Raw genomic sequence first — 26,867 nt, 5'->3', positions numbered from 1 at the left:
CAATTATTATGAGTACAAAATGTGCCACAAACATAGCCTTAACATTTCCTGTTTATTAAACAGTATAATGAAAATACTTTGAATCTATTGAAGGTTCTAGAGGTTTGCATCTCAAACAGCTCAAATACAATAGAAAGCATATTACTTCAAATATGTGATTTTCACTTCATTGTTAGAGTCAGATATTGTGTGTGGAATATAATCATCCAGATTCTCAGAATAAAATATTAAAACTCAATTGACATCAGTGGAAGCAGTCTGATTTTTACACTATCTTAAAGGCTAATCCTGTCTATTACAATATTTAATGTCATAGTTAGTATTGTGAGATTGTTCAAAGATTAAAAGCAGCAGCAGTGTGGCAAGTAAATATATAAAAAAATGGATGCCTGATTCTGTTATACTGGTTTTATAACAGAGTTATAGACTTGTACAATTCAAATATTTCACATTCATTTTGTATAAATACATTATTTAGTAACAAAGAGTTATACTTTGCTGATCAGTTGGCCATGAGAATAGGTTCGACTGCAGAATTATTTATGAAAAATTATTCTTTCAAGAATAGCGAACACAAGCATTTTACCTCATCTTTAAGATATCCCACTGGCCATGGAATGAGACTTATATGCAGTCATGCACTAACTCTCTAGTTACAGAATCCTTTGTGGAACATTTCAAGCATGCAAATGTAAATTATTAGGAAAAAAATAAGAGAGTTAATTGCTTTAAAAGGTGATGAGATTACTTGATAAGCACACTGTTAAATGGCTTGATTAAGTCTGAGATTTTTTTCCACTGGAAAGAGTGGAAAAGTCATTTAGATTGCACTAAATGCTTTGTAACACTCAGGTATTTTTGCTATGGACTACTCACAAGTTGAGCATGAATGGGGAATATGGTTGGTACCTGTACTAGAATTCATATAGTGTTTCACTTTGAACTTGAGCAGATTTTCTCTTTTAGATCTTAAATCGGGTAAGTCATTAAGAATATTTTGATCTGACATTTAATCGTGTGCTTTTTTAAACATTTAAGTGCTTTCCTAAATTGGAAGAAGTAAGAAATGCAGCTTAGTTCTTTTCTGAATCAAGGTCTTTACTCTCATTCTGTCTTAATCAAATGGATCTGATGATCTTTGCTAGCAGAAGTTTATAAATCTAAGTGTTATCTTGCAGTGGCAAAATGAACTTGTACAAAAACTGTTTTAAATATACCAGTCAATTATTAAGATACATCTGTGAGTCTTGCAAAAATGATGTTCATAGTCCTGTTGAGGGTAACTTAAACCAGTCTGTTAACATTGGTACAACATCAAGCAAAGGACTAAATTTAGTACAATATTGTCAAAGTCGTGAATGCCAATATATGTGTTGTTGTTCAGTCTTGACAGATAGACCTCCACCCATCATCCTCCAGGGGCCTGTCAATCAGACACTGGCAGTGGATGGGACAGCTCTGCTGAAGTGCAAGGCTACTGGTGACCCACTTCCTGTTATCAGCTGGTTAAAAGAAGGCTTCACTTTTCTGGGCAGAGACCCTCGAACGTCCATACAGGATCAGGGGACCCTTCAGATTAAAACTCTGCGGGTGAGTAGCGATGACAAAGCAACTGCTACAAGTAGTACGTGGCTAATATGAAGCTGGTAGTGTGCCTCAGGCAGCTCTACTATCTTGCTGTCTTCTGACTTCAGAGTTAACTTAGTTGTCTCTTTTACCATGAAACTTTCACCAAGGCCAAATCTTATTTCATTCTTTGTCATCGTGGTAGTGAAGGGAAAAAAGAAGAGCTGAACTAACATCAGATACTACTACTAGAAATCCTTTAAAAATAGAATTGATGTTTAAAATCTTATGTATGTTGCAGTAAAGCATGAGTGGCATGTGGATAGACACGTAAGACAGGACCTGGTTATATTTCAGTTACGCTGGTCTTTTGACTCTGTTAAAACTTAGAGTCATTCATTTTCAACACCTGAACATTATTTTCCAAGGAGCTGGTGTGCTAGCAAGGGATTCTGGAGTCCATCAAGCCTTTTGCCATGCAGGTTCTCCATCATTGAGTCTTGGCAGTCTTGAGTTGTGCTGATTAATTCTGATGTTATGTTTGCTGCAGGTGTTTCATAAGGCTATGGATGGGAGCAGACAATTCATAATGTAACATACATGCAGTCATATGCAGAGGGATTTTGTTGATAAACACTGTATCTTTCTTTGGGTTTTTATTTTTTTACCTGTTTAAATAGATGTTGCACTTTTTTGTGTGTGTATGTGAAACAGCATATGTACAGAAAATTACTAAGGTAAATGTCATTATTTGTTAAGAACTTACAGACAATTTCAGCTGTCTTTTAATTTAATCAGTATAAATTTCTGAACATAGCTTTGTCATCCAAAAAACATTCAATAAATGTAGCTGTCAGGGACAAGGTAAAAACAGCAGTTTTGTTTTCTGGTGCCATCTCATCAGTGATTGTAGATGAATTGTTAACCTCTTTGGAACAAAATGGAATTTATTAAAAAATTTATACTAGCTTTCCTTGAGTAAACAATTTGTCCTTCCTCCCTGGGCTGAAGGCAGGTTTAGGCCATGAAGGTTAATGCATTTTTCCTGTAGAGCTGAATTAAAGAGTGCACTTGAATTCTCCAGATTCCCCAGTAGTGTTAGAAAACAGCAATTAAAGGTGGAAGCTTAGTGATTTCAAACAAATTTTCAGGCATCGATGATGGTCTGCAGCGGAGTGTCCATGAGGTAGAAGCTCCTGGGATACCTGTCTGCATGCAGCTACACAAACAACGAAATAGGGTCTGAATCGTGCCAGCACATTTATCTTGCTGATAGATGCACAGCGTCTGTAAATGAAACAAAAAAAAATTGCTTGCGAGTGGAGAAGGAAACAGTATTAGCAGTGAGTGTGGTTTTGAAAGACATGAAGCTTTTATTGATCCGTAAGCGGCTCATTCACTAGTAACTGATTTTCCTTAAAAGCTCAGAAGGACATTTCTTGTAAACCCCTTGATAACAGTAATGTGCACTGTTCAAGTCAAACTTACCAACCAAAACTACACAATGCTATAAAAAACAATTTTCTCCTGGAGGTTGCAATTTTTGTGAATTAAATATAGATATAAATCTGGAGTGTTTAACTTTTCTTTCAGATGTAATCCAGCAAGAACTGTCAACACTTTCTAAGGAAAAAAAAAGACCCCAAATATGCCCAAGAATAGCTCAAGTATACTTACATGCTGACCATAAAACAACTTGAAATTTTTCACCTACACCCTCAGGCCCTAGTCCTCAGTTATCTCCTCCCCTCACAATTAATAATCATTATCAACTGATAATCAATATAAAAGATGTGGGTAAAGATGATCCTCTACTATTTAATCCTTTGAGACTATCCTCTTCTGCTACGTAACTAATCTCTTTATGTATGTAAATGAAATTATTCAAGATCCTGCAGCGATCATAGTGAACCAAGAGCCACAGTCATTAACGTGAACCTGGAGAGTTTTATAATGAGTCTATCATCTAGCTGCCCTGGAGGATAACTGGAAACTTGCATATGTCACTCACTCAGTACTATTCTAGACAGGTCAATACTGGTGAAAATCTTCCTTCTGATTTGTAGAAGTGTACTATGCCAGACTTAAATGTCTGCTTTAACTATGGGAGAAAACTGTTATATTGAATGGCATCACTTTTCCATTGACCTTCCCTGTTGTTGTTGTTTTTTTCTCCACCAAAACACACAAAAAAGTATAAATAATGGAATTATCAATAGAATATGTCTGTATCTAATCTGTCAACAATCTGGAAGTTAGTTAATTCACCATATCTCCAGCTTGCTTTATATGTTGAATTTGGCTTCTGCAAGTTAGTCTGTTGTGTATACCACATACTTCATTGAATATGCCATACACCGTCTGTCATGGTGGGACACAAATGAAGTTGAGAACCACAGCACCGAGAAACATCCTCAGTTATCATGTAATGAGGAATTATAGATTACACAGAATCTCAGAAGAAGCAAAATAAATTACGGTACTTCAAAACGCTATAAGGCTCCCTCCTCCAGAAATACGCCTCTTTTCAATAGTCTTTTCTCATTTAGTTAGTATTATTAGCAGGTCCAGAGGAGGGCCACAAAGGTGATCAGAGGGCTAGAGCACCTCATCTGCGAGGACAGGCTGAGAGAGTTGGGGCTTTTCAGCCTGGAGAAGAGAAGGCCCCTGAGGACCTTGTAGCGGCTTTCCAGTACCTGAAGGGGGCCTACAGGACACCTGGGGAGGGACTTTTTATAAGGGCATGTAGTGACAGGATGAGGGGAAATGGCTTTAAACTGGAAGAGGGTAGATTTAGACTAGATGTTAGGAAGACATTCTTTACTGTGAGGGTGGTGAGACACTGGAACAGGTTGCCCAGAGATGATGATGTGGATGCCCCCTCCATGGAAGCATTCAAGGCCCGGTTGGATGGGGCTCTGAGCAACTTGGTCTAGAGGGAGGTCCCTGCCTATAGCGGGGGTTTGGAACTAGATGATCTTAGAGGTCCCTTCCAAACCAAAACATTCTATGATTCTATGATTCTATGATCTCTATATTTTGAGTCCCTGAGACACTGTTAGAGAAGTTTAATTATTCCTTGTATTTCATGGTAAAATCATCTCTGAAAATTCAAGTTATGCTTATTTTGACAAACTGTCATTAACTGGTTGCCTTCTTCCCCTAAGAATGTTACACTGTAGTCCCAATCTATTGGAAGAAAATGCCAACAAAATTTTAACAGTACAAAATTAAAAGGCAAACTATGTGTCAACAACTAATCTAAAGAACATCTCACTCATTTGCTTTTACATTCTTTTCGAAGAATTGAGTATAAGCACATTTGTTATAGTTCCAGCCTGTATTTTGCAGATCATCTATTACAATTCCTTAAAGTCCAATAAAGCTTCTTGAATGCAGTCCTACTTCCATCAAGTCAAATGATGAATGTAATTATTCTCTTTTATCACTAGAGTCAGCACTTTCCTTCTTCTTCAATCTCCAAGTTACCATTCTTTCTTTTTACATAGTGGTAAGGACAGCTCTTCTGAATGTTCTGTGCTTTGCAAAGTCACAGTTTTCCATCCTCTTCTGTTGTCTTCTCTAATTCTTGTCACAGAAATATTTACTTTAAATCAAAGTAAAGAATAGTAAAATACTGGGCAAATTTTCCAGTAAAAGAACAATTTATAAGAACAATAATGCAATTAATATTGATGGTATAATTTAAAAGTTTTTCCCAAAATAAATTTGGACTGTAGGAACTGACAAAGGAATCACAATTTAGGGTCTTTAACTGACAAAGTGCTTTGCAAGACTGAAATAAAATTTCATGTGCTACAGAAGAAAGATAAGTGTGGTATATGATATGGTTTAACTTTACCATTTTAAAATAATCTTATTTTAGTCCTCTAAAAGTAAGCCACCATTAAATTATTATTTTTAAATGTTTGGTGCCTTCTAGGCTTCTGTAAAATGTAAAATAAATCTTTCTTACTAATATGTAGAAAATGAAAATTAGCGTAAATTCTGTCATCTGATTCCAAAAGCTAAAATTTGCCTTTAAATGTTCTTAACATCTAGCTGTCTGATACTGGAACTTACACTTGCGTTGCTACAAGTTCAAGTGGGGAGACATCATGGAGTGCTGTTCTGGATGTGACAGGTAAGCAATATCCAGGGGCCATTTTCATTTGGCACAGAATGAAAGCATAGTATATATTAGAGCCATGTCAGTCAAATAATCTCTTCTAGAAATTCTAGGTTTGAGTTAGAGAAGGTTTTAAGTGGGAAGGCTTGGTTTCTTCATATGTCTCAGATGTAATTACTAGCACTGGAACTGATTTGGATATAGGAATTTTCTCAGCCTTCTAGTAGCTGATGTTTTGGTATTTTATGTAAATATGAGCAAAGCTTGCTTTTTTTTGTTTTTTTTTTTTTATATATATAACCTTTTGAGTTTTGTGTCTTTTTTCCTATAACTGTGTACCTAAAGAATGACAGTTTTTCATCAAAAAATATACATGATACTGCAGTAGTTGACTTAGTTCTTAACAAATTAAAAGCATTGATTAAGCTGACTTTGCAAATATTTGGCATGTTTTTCCATTTAACCTTCTACTTTGATCAGATTTATCTAACTGACAACAAAAAGTAATTATTTTGCATTTGCTCCTTGCAGAGTTGGGTGGAGCAACAGTCAGTAAAAATTATGACATAAATGATCTCCCTGGGCCACCATCCAAGCCTCAGGTCACTGATGTTACTAAGAACAGTGTCACCCTGTCCTGGCAGCCAGGGACCCCTGGAAGCCTACCAGCTAGTGCATATATCATTGAGGCCTTTAGGTATGTGAATTATTCTACTTTTAATCTCCTTCCTTTCTAATTTTGCTTAAATCCGAGTACCAGCTGTTCTCATGGTACTGCGGTGTTCTTTTGGTTTCTCCATGTATCATTAAAGTTCAGTAAAAGACATAACTCGAATGGCAGGCATTGATTCTTATTCTTTAAGGTTTTTTGTTTTGTTTTGTTTTTTAATAAGTCATCACATTTTCTTAAGTCATTAAGTAGTGAAGCATTTAACTTTTTCTTCAGGTCAACAGGAACATAAATGGACAATGCACTCATTATTTGTTACTTTTCCCTTAGTTCTAATGATCACCAGGGGAATGTTGTATTTCAAACCATTTGGGGTTGAGTTACTTAGACTGTTGTAATACAAACAAACTGAAAACAAATGGACAATCTTTAAATCTCTTTGCGTACTTGAATTCCTGTTCTTGTTAAAACAGCACCTATTAAATAGTTAAAGCACTCTAAATTTCTGTGTTTTAACGGTTTTAGATGGAATAAAACTTTTAACTGAAAAGGCTGGTGTTCGTAATTCAGGATTTCATCTTGCAGCCTGAGGCTGAAGAGGATCCAGCTGTTCTGTTCCACACAGCAGCATTTAATGCGTGGTTGGAAAGAACTCCTGGGCCCCAATTCAGCAAGTTTGTGTAAGCATGAGCTGTATCCCTCATACGTATTACAAGAGTAGTATTCTGCATATGGATGTACACTTTCTTACATGCTTTTCTGCATCAACATATTCAGAAAATAACCAGTAGTATAGTTTATCTTTTAATTAATATTCTAGCAAGAATTTATCAAAATTATTTGCTTTCAAATTTAAAACATTATAGTGATAATGCTTTATATGTGTATGTTAATATGCAAAGTACATCATCGTGCATACAGATTGCTGATTTTGTTCTAGGACTTGTGCTATTCTCAGTGCATTAAATGAATGAAACAGTAGAAACAAAATGGAAGAAACACTTTCATATTTTTTTTCCTTTAAGATATTTAACAATTTTTTTGTCAATTCTATACAACAAAGCACAATAAAATCAAATTTTGTCTATAAACGTTTATCATCTTTCACCTTGGATAAGCTTTAACGGCACACCATCAAAAACTTTTACAGAAGCCAAGTATTTTTATTAAAAGCAGTTTTTACAATCACAGCTGAAATCTCTTCATACAGTGGATTATAATCTAATTATATTACCATTCAAATGAAAATATAGTGACAGAAAGAATATTCATATAGTTTTCTTCATTTACAAGCATATTTTCGGAAGATTTTTTGTTAACTTTGAGTATGAATTTAGATTGAGTATTTTTTTCCTAATTACAGCTGTTGACATAATTTACTAAATTTAATAAATAATAATTTATTATTTCAATGTTTTTTTCTTTTCTAACGTTTATATTCAGGATTGGCCTATTTATCATTTAAATATACTGCTTTCCACACTTTCCTTTTGCAGGTATTTCTTAGAGTGATAGAAAAAGCTTTTGCTTTTATTGAAAGTATTTTATTGAAATATTTTTGAAAGCTGTCATATTTTTATCTTGTCTTGATTAAGTTAACTGAAACTACGAAATCTTTTTATTTTTGCCTTGTTTTTTCTATTTTTCCTGTAGATCCTCTTTTACTTCCTTGTTTTCTCATGCATTAGTCTATAATCTTCAACCATTTTCTTATTGCAGTCAATCTGTGAGCAATAGTTGGCAAACAGTGGCTAACCATGTGAAGACCACTCTCTACACTGTGAGAGGACTGCGTCCCAATACAATCTACCTGTTTATGGTGAGAGCTATCAATTCACAAGGACTGAGTGATCCCAGCCCTATGTCAGATCCTGTCCGAACACAAGGTAATAGCAATTATTATGGCTTACATGCTTGAGCTAAAATAGAAAAAAAGAATCTGAAGGTTGACCGTTAGGTTTGACCATTTTATGTTATCACTCTGACTGAAGGAATCTTGAATACAACTTAACTAATAAAGACAGTCCAATGATTGCTTTATTAATCTGGAATTTAGGAGACAGCTAAGGATAGTTTAGCTCTGCAGTGCCTTGGCACATTTTTAATTTGCAGGTGTTGGAGTGTTGGTATGCATCTCGTTGCTCAGTTTCCATTAAAAGCAAAATGAGGAAGGCACCCAAACTTTTCTAGACATGTACTCTCTTCTGTTGTATCCTTACTGCCTATTTTCTATCCTTAGTTCATCTCCATTATCAAGCAGAGATACAGTGTCATAATAAGTACAAAGAACAGGCAAACACCACATTTACCATTAGTTTTAATACAGGAACTGCAAAAAAATGTCCATAGTGTATTGGTAAATCTGTTCCAACATTTGTACAGGTTATTCATATAAATTAAGACATCTGTATGATGAGTGTATTTCAAAGTTATTCTGCGAAATGTATAGCTCTTCAATTTATATAAACATTTCTGAATTTTTACATTCATAATTCACTGCATAATAAACCATAAGGGAAGTCTGAAGGGAAATCCCTTATTTGTAGGCTAGTGATATAATTGATAGCTGTGATCCTCCATCTCTTGTTTCCAGAGTGTCTGGTGACTATAAATTCTGTTCATGTTACACTTGGCTCTAAATGAGTGTAACTGCCACAAACAAATTTCTTTTCACAGCATGGGTTTTTTGGCTTTAACAACGTATTGCTTGAGTACTTCATTCAAGAATGTACTTTTGCATTAAGCAGGTTGGAGTACAGGAATTAATCTTTTTTTTTGAAATCATAAATTCTTCAACTCCAAAGTAATAGCTCCTCTTTCATTTAATTTTCAGTGAGATTATCTATCCCTGTTTATGGAAGTTAGAAAAGTGTGTGGGAGAGCCTGTGCATCCTGTGTCAGTCTCCAGCATGTGTAATTGGAACTGTATTCTTTGTAGGCCCTGGACGGAAAAAAAGAAACGAGTAGAGTGGTATTTCTTTATCACATAGCCACCACATCCAGCCTCTCATCCCAGTCTATTCCTGAATAAATCTGTCCTTAATAATTACCTCCTCAAAATAATAATAGCAAATAATAAATAAAAATCATTGCTGTAAAAGGAGAAAGAGCTGTTTTCTGAAAAGCTGAAGGAATAAGTTGAGGAGGGATTTCATGGCTTGACTATCCATGGAGTATTGCAAGTTTTCTTCTTTCTTACTCTCCCGTTTTGATAAGGCAACTTATGCTTTTCTTTGCACCAGCCTTTAGTCTGCATAACTTATCACTTAATTAAAAATACAACTTTATTTGGCATTTGAATGTCAACTGACGACTTTTTATCTGACATACTGACAAGCAATTTGATTTCAGTAAAAACATGTCTTTTAATTAGCTACAGCATGTGTTGCAACTTCCATTTCCAGAAGCTGTTTAGCAGTCAAGCACACTGAAACATGTACAGGATTTATAGCTTCTTTGGTAACCTCCAGTTTAATGAAATTAAATCATAAAATCAATTGAAAATTAGCATAATGTTTTGATGTGATTTCTAATTATGACTGAATTCAATTCAGGCTGACAGAGGAAGCTGACACACACTAGAAAGCCTGTTCACGGCGGCCATTGAGGAAGAGAGAAGCAGCTATAACTGTACTACATAATATTAATTTGCAACAGGTGTCTGTGGCAGCTTTAATATCTGGCATTTTATTTCCTGGTAATAAGCATAGCAAAAGGCAAGTAGTATAATTTTATGCATATTTTCACCAGTGAACTACAAGTAGACAATCAGGGGCTTTCAAAAGGCTTACCTTAAATGCCTTGTATCAAATAAGGACAGAGAAATCAGTAATTGCTCTAGGAAAAGATTTGAATAGTTGGATTATTAGCAGACCAGATCATATATTAAAAAAACCTCAAGGAAACTATCTATAATCATATATGAAACTATGTATAATCATATCCCTGGAATTTAAATTACTAGCCACTAGTAGGAAGTTCACTGGAAGCTGTAAAAGAGAAGTTAGAGGAAATATACAACCAATTTAATTTCAGAGACCTCTTAATTTTGATTAGGATATGCTTCTTGAGCCAGTTTTCCATAAGTCATGACTTTATTATGCCAATACTTGAAGATTTGCTTATGGGTAAATCAACTGCTTTCCCACCAGGAGTCTCCTAGTAATGTGAAGATTTCATTGCATGACATTACAATGTGACCATCATATATATATGTGTTTCCAAATGTACATATGAATAAACAGAATTCCACAAGTACATCTTGATATTCATTTCTTACTGATATAAACCCATGTTATTCCCTCGATTTCTAGGTATTTCTTTCTATGCTAAAATATAGTTCATATGGGAAAACTATGTAGAAATTTCTTATCTGGCAAGGGACTATAAGTATTTGGCCAATTGTATACTACAGCATAATTTAACTTAAAATATAAGCACTGGTAATTTTTATCAAGGATCATACCTTTTTATGGATAGTGGTGTAAGTGATCATTCTGCAAACCAGTCTGACTTGCTGTCTTAGATTTATTTTATTGGATCTGTCTGTTTCTTAGTCACTTTGAATAGGCATAATTTGCTAGATAAGCTCCTTCACTGTTGCTGATAGTGATTTTTCATTTATATTCCTTTTGGAGACCCATGGAGCCATCTGCATTTGAGTATCAATAGAAGCTTGTGATTCTATTTTTTCTTGGTAGCTCTGAACCCATAAAATCCAGAATTATGAAGTTAAAGTATTGATTGCCAGAACCAAGTTTCTTTCAAAATCTGAAGGCCTGTGATTCAGATATCATTGTTATGTTTAAATGCTTCATTTCTAAAGCATTATTATTTCTTCTCAATAATATTCAGAAGATCATAAAAAAAAGTCAAATACAACATACTCACATACCCTAAGACCATGAAAGGGGAAAAACAGGATTTTTAAGTGTGTTTTTTCTTCCCTGAGTACATTTGATTGATCCAAAAAGAGGGAAAGTGGTTTTGGCTAATGAGTCTCATGAGAAAACCAAGCAAAATTCACAAAAGTGTAGGCAGGCCTGGCCATAATGTATCAAGGTTTTTAGAATAAAATCTGTGCTTGTGTCTTTCTGGACAAATGAACAACAAATTGAAGCAGAAATAATCAATATATGTATATCTAATAGGCACGTTTATCTACAGATAGACAACTAACATACAATGCCGGGAGAGGCATTGTAAGACCTTTGAAGGATCCACTGAATGCGTCCAAACTTCACTACCTCCTAAAAATTACCTCCATCTGTGTCTACTGTAGGGGGAAGGGAGATGCAGTGATGTATTGGCTAATTAATAGCTGTTAGCCCAACATTGTCCTTTTGGTTCAGTGTAACAGAGCATGGTGATTTCTAGAATTATCACTAAAAAGACATATTGAAGAAATTCACATTGAACATCTCCTCCTTCATTTTCTGACACATACCTTATATCTGCTGTTCCTGTTTATGAGAGATAATACATCTTCCTTTAGTTTATCACAATGCAATAACCCAAATGAGATCTTTAAGAACTAGGTACAAGGGCTACATGTGGTGCTTGAAGATGTAATCATAGTTTTCCATGGACCTTCATACTAAGTGATCAAATTCCTTTGTATTTTTACTAGAAGAAATAATTTTCCGCTCCTCTTTGAAGGAGTCTTTAGCATACACTTGACAAGAAAATTTCTGTGGTAAAATAGTTTTGTTGGCCTTTTATGAGATCACAGTCATTTTAATTTGATGAATTATTTTTATTTTTCATATTTGCGCTAGATTTCATTATCTATGTAAAGGGAAAATTCACTTTGAAGAAAATGCTATTTGTGGTGTTTGGTTTCTTGTGTGCATGGTATATAAGGAGGGAATGTTTAGTGACAGTTTCAAAACATACAATAACTAAGTGTTGTGTATGTTCTAGGAAAGTTAAAAAACTGTTCATTTTCTTAAAGTACACTAGCCAGTTTGGTTCCAGATACCTGGCTGACATTATTGCTATCTGAACATTATAGAACTAGTGAATATTGAGTCTCTCTCATCACTTACCAGATCTGAAAAAACATTACCATCAACTCTGAATACTGATTTTAATGTATTTTTATTTTGTGATTTCCTAAGCAGCCAAAGGTGAATGATTGGTTTGAATTTACTTGGTATGTTTTGTAGTTCACATTTTAATGGTTATCAATCTATTGTTTTAAAGACACTGCTGTAAGAGGGTGTTAAAGTCAAGTCATTAAGCTATTCAGTCATTCCAGTTGCCATGTATGTCTTCTCATTAAAATAATGCTTTCATGTGTTTGTTTGGTCTGCCAGATATCAGTCCACCAGCACAAGGCGTGGATCACAGGCAAGTCCAGAAGGAACTGGGAGATGTCATTGTACGACTGCATAACCCTGTTGTGCTGACGCCCACGACAGTTCAAGTTACCTGGACAGTAAGGCTTTCATTATAATTACCTTGCTTTACCTAATTTTGCCTATTTGTCCCTACATTTTTTTACTCTACTGAAAAGCTCCAGTCTTGACTTCAGCATAAGTGCTCTGCTAAGCTAACATCATACAGGAATATGTGTTGTTGAAATGGTCTTTTCATTTTCTCCTTCAGGTCAGGCAGATTGAAGGATTTCTGCATTCAGCTTAAAGGGAGCTAGATGTCTAATGAGAAAAATATTATGAACATGAATTATGTTTAACACCATAATCTAAGGGTAATTGATCTGTGGATTCATAACTGTGGATAGCAAAAATAAATATCATCATTAAAATGTTGCATGAAAAAACACTTCCCACTTCAAAGCATGGGGACCTCTTGACAATATTATTTGGTGACTCTAAAATGCAGAAATAGCTTTCTGTAGGGCACTTATTGAAAAGTAGGCAACATGTTACTCTGATGCCTGATCCATGGGTAGCATCTGGTATTCTCGCATATGCCTTACTCTCAGCCAGTGGACTTCTTTTCATTATAGAAGACCAGAATGTTTCTGGCAGTTCTTATCTATTTGAGGGACCAAACTACTAGGTAGAATTTCTGAGAAGTTAAGATATGGTATATGGCTTTCAAAATTCACATACAAATGAGGGCTTTGCTTTTGGAGCATTTGCCCCAGAGGAAGGAGAGTCAGGGTTAGAAAAGTGAGATAAATAACATTGCAATGACCATCACTGAAACAGTTGCAGTATATAGAATGAATTCTTCTAAAGGGATATTCACAGTCCTCAGGGGTTTTCTTCTACATGTAATATTACTAAGAGGTTAATGTGTACGGAGGACTATACAATAGGATATAAATATGGTGATAGATTGTGTATTATAGACATTACTGTTGTTATTACACATCTCAGACGTATTTATGGAGGCTTATATGCCATCTTCGTTTTGACAGATTTCAGTGGTAAGGGGGCTGGATTAGAAATGAATAGAGAAGTGCACAAACTAGTCTTTCTTAGAAGATTATTTAAAAGATGTGTCATTGCATTTTGTTGTTGATGTCAACACTCAGCTTGTCCTTCTAAAAATACTGTCTGTTCCAGCTAAATAACTCCAGGACAGACTGACTTTCTTGTCCAGGTGCCTTTGCAGAAAGTCTTTTTACCCAAGCAGATGGTTCAGTAGATTAGAAACTTTGAATGTTAGCAGCCAGTAATTGTAAACCTAGATGACATCTGTGTGGTGCTCCTTCAAGTCCTTTCTTGGGGGTTAAAGATAGCAGAAACACTATTTCATAGGTTTGCTCCCTATTTACAAATGGAATTCAGTTTTATACACTGTAACAACTTGCACTGTATTATAATGAAATACTGTGGTTGAAGAGTCTCTTGGTGCCTCTACTGAACTACTAATGAGGAAAGAAAATATGGGAAGTTAAGGTATATTTTTACGGATATCAAGGGTATCAGCTCACTGGAAAGATCCCACAGAGCATTGACCCTATGGCATCTGACAAGTGAATAGACCTCTGTGGATGTGTTTTGGAATTGCCTGAGGGAAGAAAGGCACACACAAAAAAAGTCTCTGGAACAGCTAATTAGAAACATAATGGCAACCAGAACAAAACCAACTAATTAACCATAGTTAAAAGGAAAGCAGCCTCTCCATCCAGAGAATAAAGTCTGTTCTGTTCATATAAACTGGTTAGATAGTGTAGCTAAGATACAGAAGGACAGAAGTGCACTGAGACTCGTAAGACTTTCTGTATTGACCTTCTGCAATTCAGAGAGTAAATGCCAAGAATCTTCCGCTATTATTGAGTTTCTGGCATCTTGACTCCCAGCAAATTAACACCAATTTCTCTCTTCTTTCTGAGATGTTTTTGGTTTTCCTTTCTTCATTTTTTTTTAGTTTAAAATTTCACAAATAATTCTCTGCTTTTGTTTTGCAATTTCAAAATATTTAGAAATAAAATATCTAAATATATGCACACATATTTCATCTGTTTTAAAAAGTTAGGCTTACAAAGTCAGTGTTAAAAAGCAGTATCAGAAGCTAGGTTGTCACCGTCACATTAATTTATCCTTCATGTGCCTAAGTATTAAAGTGTAACTATAATTATCTGGTTGCATACAGTATCTATTCTTCATAAAGCTGTTCACCATTTCTTTTTATCTTTTTTATTCAGCGTGTGTTGCCAGATCTTAGGAAATTCATACCACTGGAACCCAGCATTGAATAACAAAATATTAGTTTGTCTAACGTGCTTATCTGTCATGCTCTCAACTGTAACATTTGGTGCTTCACAAATAATACTGAATTTATCATCAGAAGGATAAAAATATGTAATTATCCCGACCTTACATATAGATAGACAAGATGCAGAGGTATTTATTGCATATCAGATATACCCGTTGTTACCTGATTTTAAACCTCTGGCCTGATTTTTTTTTATTTCTAACAAATATTTTTGCATTGCTACAGCACACTGTGTACTCAAAGCACCTTTTTAGTGAACCTCAACTATAGCTCAATGCTTCTAGCCTCAATTTTCTCACTTTGAGCATTAAACTGAGAGTTTAATTAGTGGCCAAATGTGAGAAGTTTCCTAGCATTATGTAGGAGCCCTGTGGCATAATCAGGAAAAAATTCAGTTCTTCAGTGTGGCAAAATAATTGCTGCTTTGAAATCCCAAGTGCCTTACAGGAATTTTGAGGCTACCATGCAGAAGGATAATTTATTTGCCTCTGTTTTTTAATTTGACATTGATTTAAAATGATTGTGCTTCACTGGAAGTTTGAGTTGAGCCTACTGGACAGTCTTTCAGTGTATCATCACCCTTTGTCTTGTTCCTGTAGGTCGATAAATACTAGTTCTGTTTGAATTTTTGGAGATTACTGTGAGTCCGTGTAGTGATTTAACCCCAATATGTAGCTCCACTCCACCATGCTGCTTTCTGACTCCCCCTCATCAACAGAACAACAGAAAAACACAATGAAAAGAAGCTCATGGATTGACATAAAAACAAGCAGATCAGTAAATGGTTACCACCATGGGCAGAACAGACTCAGCGTAGGGAGATCAATGTAATGAATTCCTTTTTGATAACAGCAGTGAGAACTAAAAGCAAACTAAAACCACCTCCCTCCAACATCCAGCCTCTTCTACCTCATCCCGTTGAGCAGCACAGGGGAAAAGGGAATGGACTTCAGTCAGTCCATAATGCTTCATCTCTGCCACTCCTCCATGGTCACTCTCTGGTCCTGCTCCAGGCGGGGTCCCTCGCATGGGATGCCATCTGTCCCAAACTGGTCCCACATGGGCTTCCCACAGGCTGCAGCCATGTAAGCCCATTGTAGTCCATTATGAGTGAGCTCAGAACAATGTGAAAGATGTTCTGCCCAGATAGAGAATTGCTGTGTGTGCTGATTTGGGAGCAGAGTTCTTCTCAGGGTATTTTGGAGTAGAAGCTTACATACCCAAGAGCATACTGCAAAATGTCTTCAAGGTGCAGATTAGCTGAATTGCCTGAAAGGAACCTCTATTTGCAGCATAAGCTGCATTATGAGGGTTTTTTTGCACCACTCCCTCCCGCCTCCCCTTTTTTTTAAACAAGCAAATAGCTTACAGAGTGATCATAGTTACTGAACTTCTCTTATGTTTAGCTGTGGTATGTGCATGGAAAAAAAGAACTTTGTATTCTGCTGAAATTGAGAGCTACCGTCAGCTTTATAGATACCTCCTACACTACACATTCATCAAAAAGAGAGAGAGTGTAGTGTGCACGACCGGTTATGCTTGCAGGTTGCCTTAAAGCACTGAGTCAATGCTGAACAGAACCCATCCAGTAATTGCTGTCTTCTGCCTTTTAAAGGAACATCTGCATATTCTGCCATCTATCTTTTGGGTAGAAGATGTACCTTTAGACCAGCAACTGTTGCAGCTCTCTTTTGGTAAGGGGATTCCACCGCTGCTCCTACAAATTCTAAAGCAGCTTTTTTTTTTTTGCTCCCAGCAAATTCTAAAGAGTGTCACGGAAAGACTGGAAACATTCTGTGATCCCAGTACTCAGCAGAGAAAATTCTTGCAATCTCTGTAATAATGCTAAGTGCTTTGTAAGAGGAAGTACAAACCATTAAAAAAAAAAAGGGAGAGAGAAATGAGAATAACTAGAAATTAGTAAATTCTTCCCCCAAATTACATATTGCATGTTTCTGCAACTCTACCTACATGCAGATGTGTGTTAATCCTATAGTTAATTGATGCTTAGCACAACTGAATGCAATTCTTTAACACTAAGCATATTTTAGTGGCCTGCTGTTGAAGTGACATGTAATTACCACATAAGAGGAAAGGATGAAGTTACAAGCTTTGTATTATATATAAGATTGTGTATATAGACATAAATGCATATGTATATGTATGTATGTATATGTATATATGTATATGTATCTATGTGAAATACACTTGATTTTCCTCACGTATACCTTGAGCTATATATATGTATATCTCACATTTGTCTCTGGTTAATCTGTGTAATTAACCAAAAGTATTTTAGTACTATTCAGAAAATTCCGAACAAAATGAAATCTCCGCCTTGTGCAGTAAGTGAAGTGACCCCTGAACGGCTTCCCAAAAATCTGACCATAGGAAAAGTGCCTCTTGTTTAGACTAACTACAGGTGGGCATTAGGGACAGCTTAGTATCCTCCTTGATATTGAATACGACTAGGTGTTTATAGAAAGCATTAAAAATGCATAGTATTTTCATTCATAAGTACCCTCCCAGACCACCAACAACAGAATCACTCAATAATCTGAAATCCTGGCAGATCATTCAGCTCTGTCGCAATCAAACTTCCAACTGAAAGCACCTGTGTAAATTGTATGAGCCCCAGATAAAGGTAGTTTACTGAAACCCTGTAAATGGCAGCCTTATTCTACTACTACATTGTTTTCATATTGCTTATGTTGTTTGGTCTTTCTTGTAAAGAACTTAATAGCTAGGGAAAAGAGAGGTATATGGATAATTTGAATATTATGTGTAAGCAGATATGAAAGTGTGATGGACTGAAAATTAGTTTAGTGAAATCCAAGTGTACAGTTCTCTGTGAGTTAGTAGGTGTATTTCTCGTTTGTATGATGTCATGCAAAACACTTTTTATACCATTTCATGGCAACAAACAGTTACCGTTCAGCTTAGTTCTAAATTTTCAGGTCTTCCCCACTACACAGGAGTCAGTAGAGCTTAAAAGTGCAGCAAAGACAAAATGGAAAGTTCTAAAACAGTTATGCTGTCTTTCAGCATAACTTCTAATACAGAAGCTGGGCAAGAACCAAACTTAGCGTTTAATTACTAAACATCATAGCCTCATATTGTAAGGTAGGTTGAGAATCTGTACTACAAAGTATATGAAATTGCTATTCTTACTGAATTTTGTAGTAAACATGAGGTTCACAAAGTATTTAGTCCGTAAAACATTTAATTAATGAAAGTCAAACATGGATAAAAACAATTTACTCTGATTTACAGACTCCCTTCATCTGGAAACAGCTGCTTAATGTTCTTCTTAAAAACACAGCTTGATTCTTTCAGTATTAACAAGCTATTATTGTGAGTTATATCCCTCTTTCAGTGCATAAATTCACTTAAAGTGAATGTAGAGAAGTTTATAAAATGCAGGCTTAATGTTGTTGTAACATATGTTGCAAGATTTTTAACAGTGACAGTTTTGATGAAAGACATTTCTGCTTTGCTCTGACAAATAAAGCTTTCTTCTTGCTTGCCCTGCTTTTTAATGTCTTAAGAATCTGCATCCCTTCTGAATGACTCAATAAACTATAACAAGATTATAGGGAAAGTGTAATAGACCCTGGTTTCTGTTTGCAGCCTGAAATTCATTTCTTCTTAAGACAAGTCAAACAAATGTATCTTTAATTCTGAAATACCTTTGAGCTAGCAGACTGTCAAGAACAGAAAGGAAACCCTACTTGTTGAATCTTAGATATAACATGGAAATGTATCAAACTGCTAGACATATAGTCTTGTTATTTGGCTGCATTTTCTTTGGATCTTTATTTGACAACTGCAAAAGCAGCTAGATTTGGTTTGATTTTACCTGATGGGTAAAACCTGATGGTTGTTTTGTCTGTTTGTACATGCAAACATCATAGTAACTCAAATCATTATTTCAAATTGTTTTGTTGCTTTTTTTTTTCCCAAGAGAAAAAAATGCATGCAACGTCTCCCAGATAAAATACGTTTTAAGTTTTTCCTACAAATAAAAAAATTCTACTTTTAGCTGTGATAGGTTAGAATTGTTAAACTTCTGTGTATGATCTCAATCCTGAATTGTGTCTGCCTAGCAACAGTTAGAATATAAAACAAAAACAACATTCCATCTCCATCTGATGGATTGAGTACATCACAACCCTAGGATGTAAAGAGACTGTTTAGACTATCAATGCAAGAAACAGCACATGTTCTTGGATGTTGTTTTCCCTGCATCTGTCTTATGTTTATTTTACTTTCCTGAGCATCTCATGAAAAGATGAGCTGTAAGCCAAGTAATGGACTAACTGAAAGCATACAGGGCTTCTTCAAAGACTTGTCCTCTTCTGAAAAGAATTTGTTTTTCTTTTCTTCTCATATTTCAGCACATCAGTAGCCAAGATGTCCATAATAAGTTTACATGCAGTAAGCATTATGCCAAAGTTTTCATTTTTTGATTTGTTGCAGGGGTGAGAGCTTGTTTTACGATTTAAGATGGTATTTGTCATGATATATATAACTGCAGAAAGTAAAATAGAAATAAATGTTTCATAACAAGTAATGTGAGAAGAATGTTCCTTTAGAGACAATTAATAGTGTCTCACAAGGAGGCAGTTTGATTTTTAAATTTCAGCAGAATAAATGATTGTTAATTTTTTCTTTTTCATGAGGACAAAAGTATTCTAGGCAAATGTTCTGCTTTCTTTTCAGAATGTTTGGTTACTTTAATATGCTCATGGACCTATTATTTAATGCCATTTCTAGGTTGACCGCCAATCGCAGTTTATTCAGGGCTACCGAGTAATGTATCGCCAAACATCTGGCCTACCGTCTCCAGCTGTATGGCAGAATTTGGAGGTCAAAGTCCCAACAGAGCGCAGTGCTGTTCTAGTCAACTTGAAAAAAGGAGTCACTTATGAAATTAAAGTTCGCCCTTACTTCAATGAATTTCAAGGAATGGACAGTGAATCAAAGTCTGCTCGTACCACAGAGGAAGGTTAGTAAAATAGTCAAATATCATTTTGGTTTTTTTATGCACACCTTCATTCAGCTCTGCATGATTTCTGTTTGTTAAATATAGGGTCATCATTAGAATTCGATATCATATTCAGTTTTGTGCTATAAGTACTCCAGGAGAAAGCATTTGGCCAGTTCTATATTCCTCTGGCTTCTACATGCTCCTTATGTGCAAATGGCTTTGAGTCTTCTAAAAAGCGTACACAGCAGCCATTCTTTTGCAAACAGTGTTGCTGCAATAAAAGACTTTGGTCTGCATTTTGAAAATAAAACTCCAGTTTGAAAGGCACGCCACTCCATTGTTTCTGCCAGCGCAGTTCATGAAACTGACGTATTTCGTTGTTTAGAGAGTTTTCTTAAGTACCATTTAGACCTAGGTGAAACATGGTGTGCAGACACTGCAAACATTTTACACCACTGAAATGCAGAAGCAGTCGTTTCTGTGGGGTGTAGCACAATATAGTTTTACTTAAATGTATATGCACTTGAGGAGCATTTTTTATAAAAGAAGAAAAGAGGTTGAGGTGAGGTATGGAATTTTTATCCTTTTCTCTTGGCATACAACAAACCTATCTATCTAAAATAACCTGTGCCTGGAGAACCTTGTTGAACCATCAGCATCATGGTTAGGTTGCGGTTGGACTTGATCTTCAAGGTCTTTTCCAACCTGAGCAATTCTGTGATTTTATGATTCTATGATGTCTCTTCTATAAAAGAAGAGTGATCATAAAAGTGAGGGTTCATCTTCTCACTTTGCATCACTGATGTCTTTCAAAACATAGGAAAGAAATACCAGTGATGTTTCTAAACGCTCATGTGGTTTTCATGGGTTTTGAGTGCATTCTTTCAGTCCTACTGAAGACGCATCTTAATCACTTACAGTAGTCTCTTGAGGTTTAATTTAGTGCTGATTGCCAAGCACTTTTTACTTCTCGAAAGGACTCACTCTCTTTTTCTCTTTAATTTGATATGATTATTGGCCAGCAAATGAGCAATCCTGAGGATAACTTGGTAGCTACCTCTACTTTATAGATGAGGAAATTCAGTGTCCTGCAACATGTAGGAAGGCATTGCTCAAGTCACTTTTAGAATTTGCTACTTTCTGTTTCCAATTTCTTTGTTCAGACCATAAATCCTAAACAAATCAGTTAAGACTCGCTTTGCTGCAGTCTAAACCAAGCTCTGAAAGTAATAATTTAAAAAAAAAAAAAAAGCTACTGAAAAAGAGATTTCTATTTCTATAAAATAAATGAGGAGTTAAATTTTCTTTCTTAAACCTCATCTCCCCACACAGCCAGTCAGGTAACACTGTACTTTAAAGGCTACTTTCTCTGTGTGGAATTTTCCACGTTGTGAAGATTTTTAGGACTTTTCTCGCCTGTAGTTATGTGTAACTAACAAATGAGGATCTGTTTTGTAGCTTAGTATAACCTTCAAGTAGTCTGTTTACAAGTATCTCTTCCAGAAAAGCAGCCTGTAACACACAGTGTTACCACAAGTCAAGTGTCAGCCCCTGTATAAAATTCTTCCACTTGTTTGGGTGATAAAATTATGTACTTCCATGAGAAAAGTAAGAAATTCAGTAGATGACCAGAGATATTTCCCTTAGTTCCTCATATCAACTTTGTAATCATATTGGTGTTCGTGTATTTCAAAAATAGCATTAACTAAATGTTTTTAATAACTGTGGTTTGCTCCTCATCCAATAAAGAGAAATGGCAGTCTATTTAAAGGTGTCACACTTTCTGTGTAGCCTGTGATTCCATTTCAAAATTGAGCTTTTTTAGACTTGACTTTTTTTAAATGTCAGTTGTACTATTTTTAGAAAATAATTTGGAATAGTGATATGCATGTTTGAAATTTTTTGCACGATCAAAATGAACAGCCCAGGTAAAGGAAAAGTACAATCAGGAGGCAGTGGCAGCTTTCTGCTGGATTTAATTTTACATGCAATGTTACTTCTGAGTCCTAGCTCCAAAAATCAATTTTGCTACAGTTAGACTTTTCGTCTGGATTAGGCATTTGTCACAGTTCAGTATCCATTCATCTCCTACCTCTTTGGCCTTGTGAAGGTAATAAATGGAATTCTGTTTGGCTGCCTCTGGAAGAGATGAGCAGCGATTTGGGTTCTTTCATGTCTGTAAGAAGAAGCTGAGCACTGGAATAATTGACCTGTCAAGAAGCAGGCAAGTTGTTCTCCACAAGCCAGCAGCAAGGGAAATGAGAAAACAGCTTTAAAAATGTTATTTTTCAATGTGGTCTATTTAATAACTGCGGCAGTGTCAGACAAGTGGCTTAAGTTATATCATGGTGCCAGCTTACAAAGTGATATTATCATAGAAAGAGGAAGCAGAACTGTTATATGCATATGTGTGCCTATACACATACAAGCTAAATAGAACATTTTGTTTGTTAATTTTCACTTCTGCTTTGAAGACGGATGATAATCCTTTCAGTTACATCCACTGTTTTAAATCTCTTCTGGAATAACTTTATGGAGTAGTATTTGTTCTGCGTACTGTTTGTCACCACACAAGTATGACAGTTGGTAATGGAGGTCTCCTTAGTTTTATCAGCTGCTGTCTTGCAACAGCAATCAATTCTTGCTTGCCTTACTGCAGTTCTTAAAGTGATACTTTCAGCTACATTCATAAGTTGTGATTTAATTTTGCTTAACACTTACCATATATCCTCCAAAACCAAAAAGAAACCTCAAACGGAATGTTCACTTGAATATTCTTGCACTTTAAATGCAAACACAAGTCATTGCAGTGTGCTTTTTTTTCAGTGATAGAGGAAGGTATTAATTTTATTTATTTATAGCACTTACCTCTCTCACTTCTCCTTTCCTCCATGTTCCCCAGTACTTGTACATAAAACATTATATACCTAAATGTCCTTTATAATGATGAAAGTATATACATTTCCGCACAATGTTCCATTTTACTTAAAAAAAAAAAAGTTACACATTTTTATTATTATTGTTTCCACAAAAAAACATTTTTCTGATTAGTATTGCACACACAGTTATTCATGGTTATGTTGTTACACAATAACTTCAAGGTTTTTAAAACACTATTTTTTTTTCCCTGTGGCAAATTATTTCATTTGCCATAAAATACACAATGCAACCTTATAGTTCAACAATCTTATGCTTTGCACAATGGCAAGGTGTAGCCCAAGGTCACCTTTCCATGCTTTACTCGAGTTGGTTAAGAGTCAAACTGTCCACAATATAGTTCAATTTCTCCCCTCCAGAACTCTTTCCACATAGCACTATTTGCTTTGCAGCTGAACCTACCTCTGAAAATGTAGTTGTCAAAGTGTACAGCCTGACAGGAGTCATACACTGGGCAACTGATGTCATCTATGTGGACTTGTGCAAGGCCTTTACATGGTCCCACACCATATCATTATCTCTTAATTGGAGAGAGATGGATTTGAAGGGTGGACTGTTCAGTGGGTAAAGAATTGTCTGGATGGTCATAGCCAGGTGGTTGTTGTCAATGACTCTGCATCCAGGTGGAGGCTGGTCACAAGCGGCATCCCCCAGGGGTGGTCCGTCTTGGGACTGGTGCTCTTCAACATCTTTGTCAATGACATACTGTGAGACTGAGTGTACCATCAGCAAGTTTGCAGTTGACACTAAGATGAGTGTTGCAGTCAATACAACAGAAAGAAGGGATGCCATCCAGAGGGACCTGGACAGGCTCAAAAAGTGGGCCCACGAGAACCTAATGAAGTTCAATAAAGCCAAGTGCAAGATCTTGCACTCAGGTTGGGGCAGTCCCAGATATGAGTACAGACCAGGAGAACTCCTTGAGAGCAGCCCTGCTGAGAAGGACTTGGGGGTCATAGAATCATAGAATTAGGTAGGTTGGAAAAGACTTACAAGATCATCCAGTCCAACCATCCACCTACCACCAAAAACCCCATTAAACCACATCTCTCAACACAACATCTAAATGTTTCGTGAACACCTCCAGGGACGGTGACTCCACCACCTCCCTGGGTAGCCCATTCCAGCACCTGACCACTCTTTCAGAAAAGTAGTATTTCCTAATGTCCAGCCTGAATCTCCCCTGGTGCAACTTGAGGCCATTCCCCCTTGTGCTGTCACTGGTTATAAGAGAGAAGAGGCCAAACCCCAGCTCGCTACAACCTCCCTTCAGGTAGTTACAGAGAGCGATAAGGTCTCCCCTGAGCCTCCTCTTCTCCAGACTGAACAATCCCAGCTCCCTCAGCTGCTCCTCATAAGGCCTGTGCTCCAGACCCCTCACCAGCTTCGTCGCCCTCCTCTGAACACACTCCAGGGCCTCAATGTCTTTCTTGCAGTGAGGGGCCCAAAACTGGACACAGTACTCGAGGTGTGGCCTCACCAGTGCTGAGTACAGAGGGACAATGACTTCCCTACTCCTACTGGCAACACTATTTCTGATACAAGACAGGATGCATTGGCCTTCTTGGTCACCTGGGCACACTGCTGGCTCATGCTCAGCCGAGCATCGACCAATACCCCTAGGTCCATTTCCTCTACACAGTCTTCCAGCCACTCTGCCCCAAGCCTGTAGCGTTGCCTAGGGTTGTTGTGGCCAAAGTGCAGGACCCAGCACTTGGTCTTGTTGAACCACATCCCATTGGCTTCAGCCCAGAGATCCAGCCTGTCCAGATCTCTCTGTAGGGCCTTCCCATCCCCAGGCAGATTGACACTTCCTGCCAGCTTGGTGTCGTCTGCAAACTTACTGAGGGTGCTCTCAATGCCCTCATCCAGGTAATCAATAAAGATATTGAAGAGGACAGGCCCCAGCATCGATGCCTAGGTAACACCACTTGTGACCAGTTGCCAGCTGGATTTAACTCCATTCACCATCGTGATGGATGAAAAGCTGGATGTGAGCCAGCAGTGTGCTGGAAGCCTGGAAGGCCGAGGTATCCTTGGCTACATCAAAAGAGGGATGGCTAGCAGGGAGAGGGAGGGGATAGTCCCCCTCTACTCTGCCCTTGTGAGGCCCCATCCGGAGTAGCGTGTCCAGGCCTGGGGCCCCCAGCACAAGAAGGATGCAGAGCTCTTGGAGTGGTCCAGAGGAGGGCCACAAAGATGATCAGTGGGCTTGAGCATCTCTCCTATGAAGACAGGTTGATCGAGTTGGGCTTGTTTAGCATGGAGAACAGACAGCTCCGGGGAGACATCATTGCAATCTTCCAATACTTGAAAAGAGCTTACAGGCAGGAAGGGAAGCAACTTTTTATACAGTTAGATAGGGATAGAACAAGGTGGAATGGATTTAAACTGAAAGAGAGGAGATTTAGGTTAGATTTTAGGAACAACGTTTTTACTCAGAGGGTGATGAGACACTGGCACAGGCTGCCCAGATAAATTCTGGGTGACTCATCCCTGGAGGCATTCCTGGCCAGGCTTGATGGGGTCCTTGGCAGCCTGATCTAGTAGTTGGCAACTCTGCCCATGGCAGGGGGTTGGAACTAGATGATCTTTGAGGTGCCTTCCAACCCAAGCCATTCTATGATTCTATTATACGTGCATTATTTTTCTCTATTTTTTTTCTTATGGAATCTTGTGTGGCCCCTCCTCCCTACTTCTTATACCACAGTTTTAAGTTGTGTCATTCATGCAATTGGCTACTCCAGCTCTTCAGGGTTACCAGGATAAGGTCTGAGCTCAGTTCCCTGAGCCTGTGCCATGTCTAGTCCTGAGAACCATCTGAATTGGAAACATAGGCATTCTCAAAGAGGCTACTGGAAAAAAATAAGTAAATCTGGAATGTGTTTGGTTGTGTTAAACCTATCAGACATAGATACAAAGGTACCAGCAACTTTGTCTGCTTTTCAGAGAGGTGTGGTCCACACAGTTGGGAAAGATACAACTAGAGTCCTGGTGCCCTCAGAACATAGCAGTTAGAGCCCTCTCTGGGCAGGAATGCTCTTGATGAGCAGACTGCAGTCGGAGCCACACAACATGAGGTACTTAAAACCAGAGGGCAAACAGATTTTGAAGCTGGCTCGGGGGAGAGTTTTTTGGGGTTCTGATTGAAGTTCTGCTGTTATTCTTCACCATAAGCTTACATATTTCATTTTAAACGTTTCAAGATCATATTTAAAGTGGTGAAAAATACTTGGAAGAAAATTCCAGTAGAGTTATTAAAAAAAAAAGTCACCCTGGAACAGGATCTGCTTAGAGCTGAAAAATTGTCCTGGAAAGTTATCACTATATGCTTGCTATATTAGTCCACACTTCCCTCGCCTCTTTCTATTAGGTTTTTTTTGAAGATTGAGTAGATGGACTGGGAAAGATATACTGGATGGATCGTAGGACCAATTTAGTGCAGCTGTTACTAAATTTTTCCCCCCCTCCCCAGGGACATACCTTAATATGACACACTCAGCGTCGGTGATTTAGCGTGCCACTCTGGTGGAGTTTCAATGTTTGCTTCAGTGGCCACAAGAAATTTTAATGTTGCGGAGTGGCCAAGGAGGGACATGTGCCTTTGTGGTAACAGCTATAGCTGTGCGGGGAGAGCCCCCATGTGGGTGCAGCAGATGCTCACAGAGGGGACTTTGGCCTCTTTATTGGACTTGCTGCACCATTTCCCAAACAAGATGTCCTAAGCCAACAAAAGCACCCTGCTGTTGGTGTCACTGCAGGAGGGGCTTTGCCAGCATGGCTCTCATAACTAACAGCTATGTTTTTTCCATTTTTATTTTTTTCTTCACACTTCAAGACAGAGTAGGGGGGCTGGCAGAGAACTGCCTGGAAGATAGGGC

At 37.2% G+C, this 26,867-nt stretch overlaps 1 protein-coding gene across 9 annotated transcripts in view; it reads left to right on the top strand.

Annotated features, from left to right (window-relative positions):
* ROBO2 (roundabout guidance receptor 2) overlaps positions 1-26,867 on the top strand; it is a 461,596-nt gene that overhangs the window by 363,439 nt on the left and 71,290 nt on the right. For all 9 annotated transcript variants that reach the window (XM_021403192.1, XM_021403137.1, XM_021403173.1 and 6 more), the window contains 6 exons: positions 1,385-1,590; positions 5,629-5,710; positions 6,227-6,392; positions 8,085-8,251; positions 12,683-12,804; positions 19,836-20,067. In XM_021403192.1, coding sequence (XP_021258867.1) covers positions 1,385-1,590; positions 5,629-5,710; positions 6,227-6,392; positions 8,085-8,251; positions 12,683-12,804; positions 19,836-20,067 — 975 coding nt within the window. The remainder of the gene's footprint in view (positions 1-1,384; positions 1,591-5,628; positions 5,711-6,226; positions 6,393-8,084; positions 8,252-12,682; positions 12,805-19,835; positions 20,068-26,867) is intronic.

The sequence above is a fragment of the Numida meleagris genome, chromosome 1 (genome assembly GCF_002078875.1).
Source record: "Numida meleagris isolate 19003 breed g44 Domestic line chromosome 1, NumMel1.0, whole genome shotgun sequence".
Lineage (NCBI taxonomy): Eukaryota > Metazoa > Chordata > Aves > Galliformes > Numididae > Numida > Numida meleagris.
Note: the sequence above shows the minus strand (reverse complement) of the source record. Positions and strands in the feature narration are given on the sequence as shown.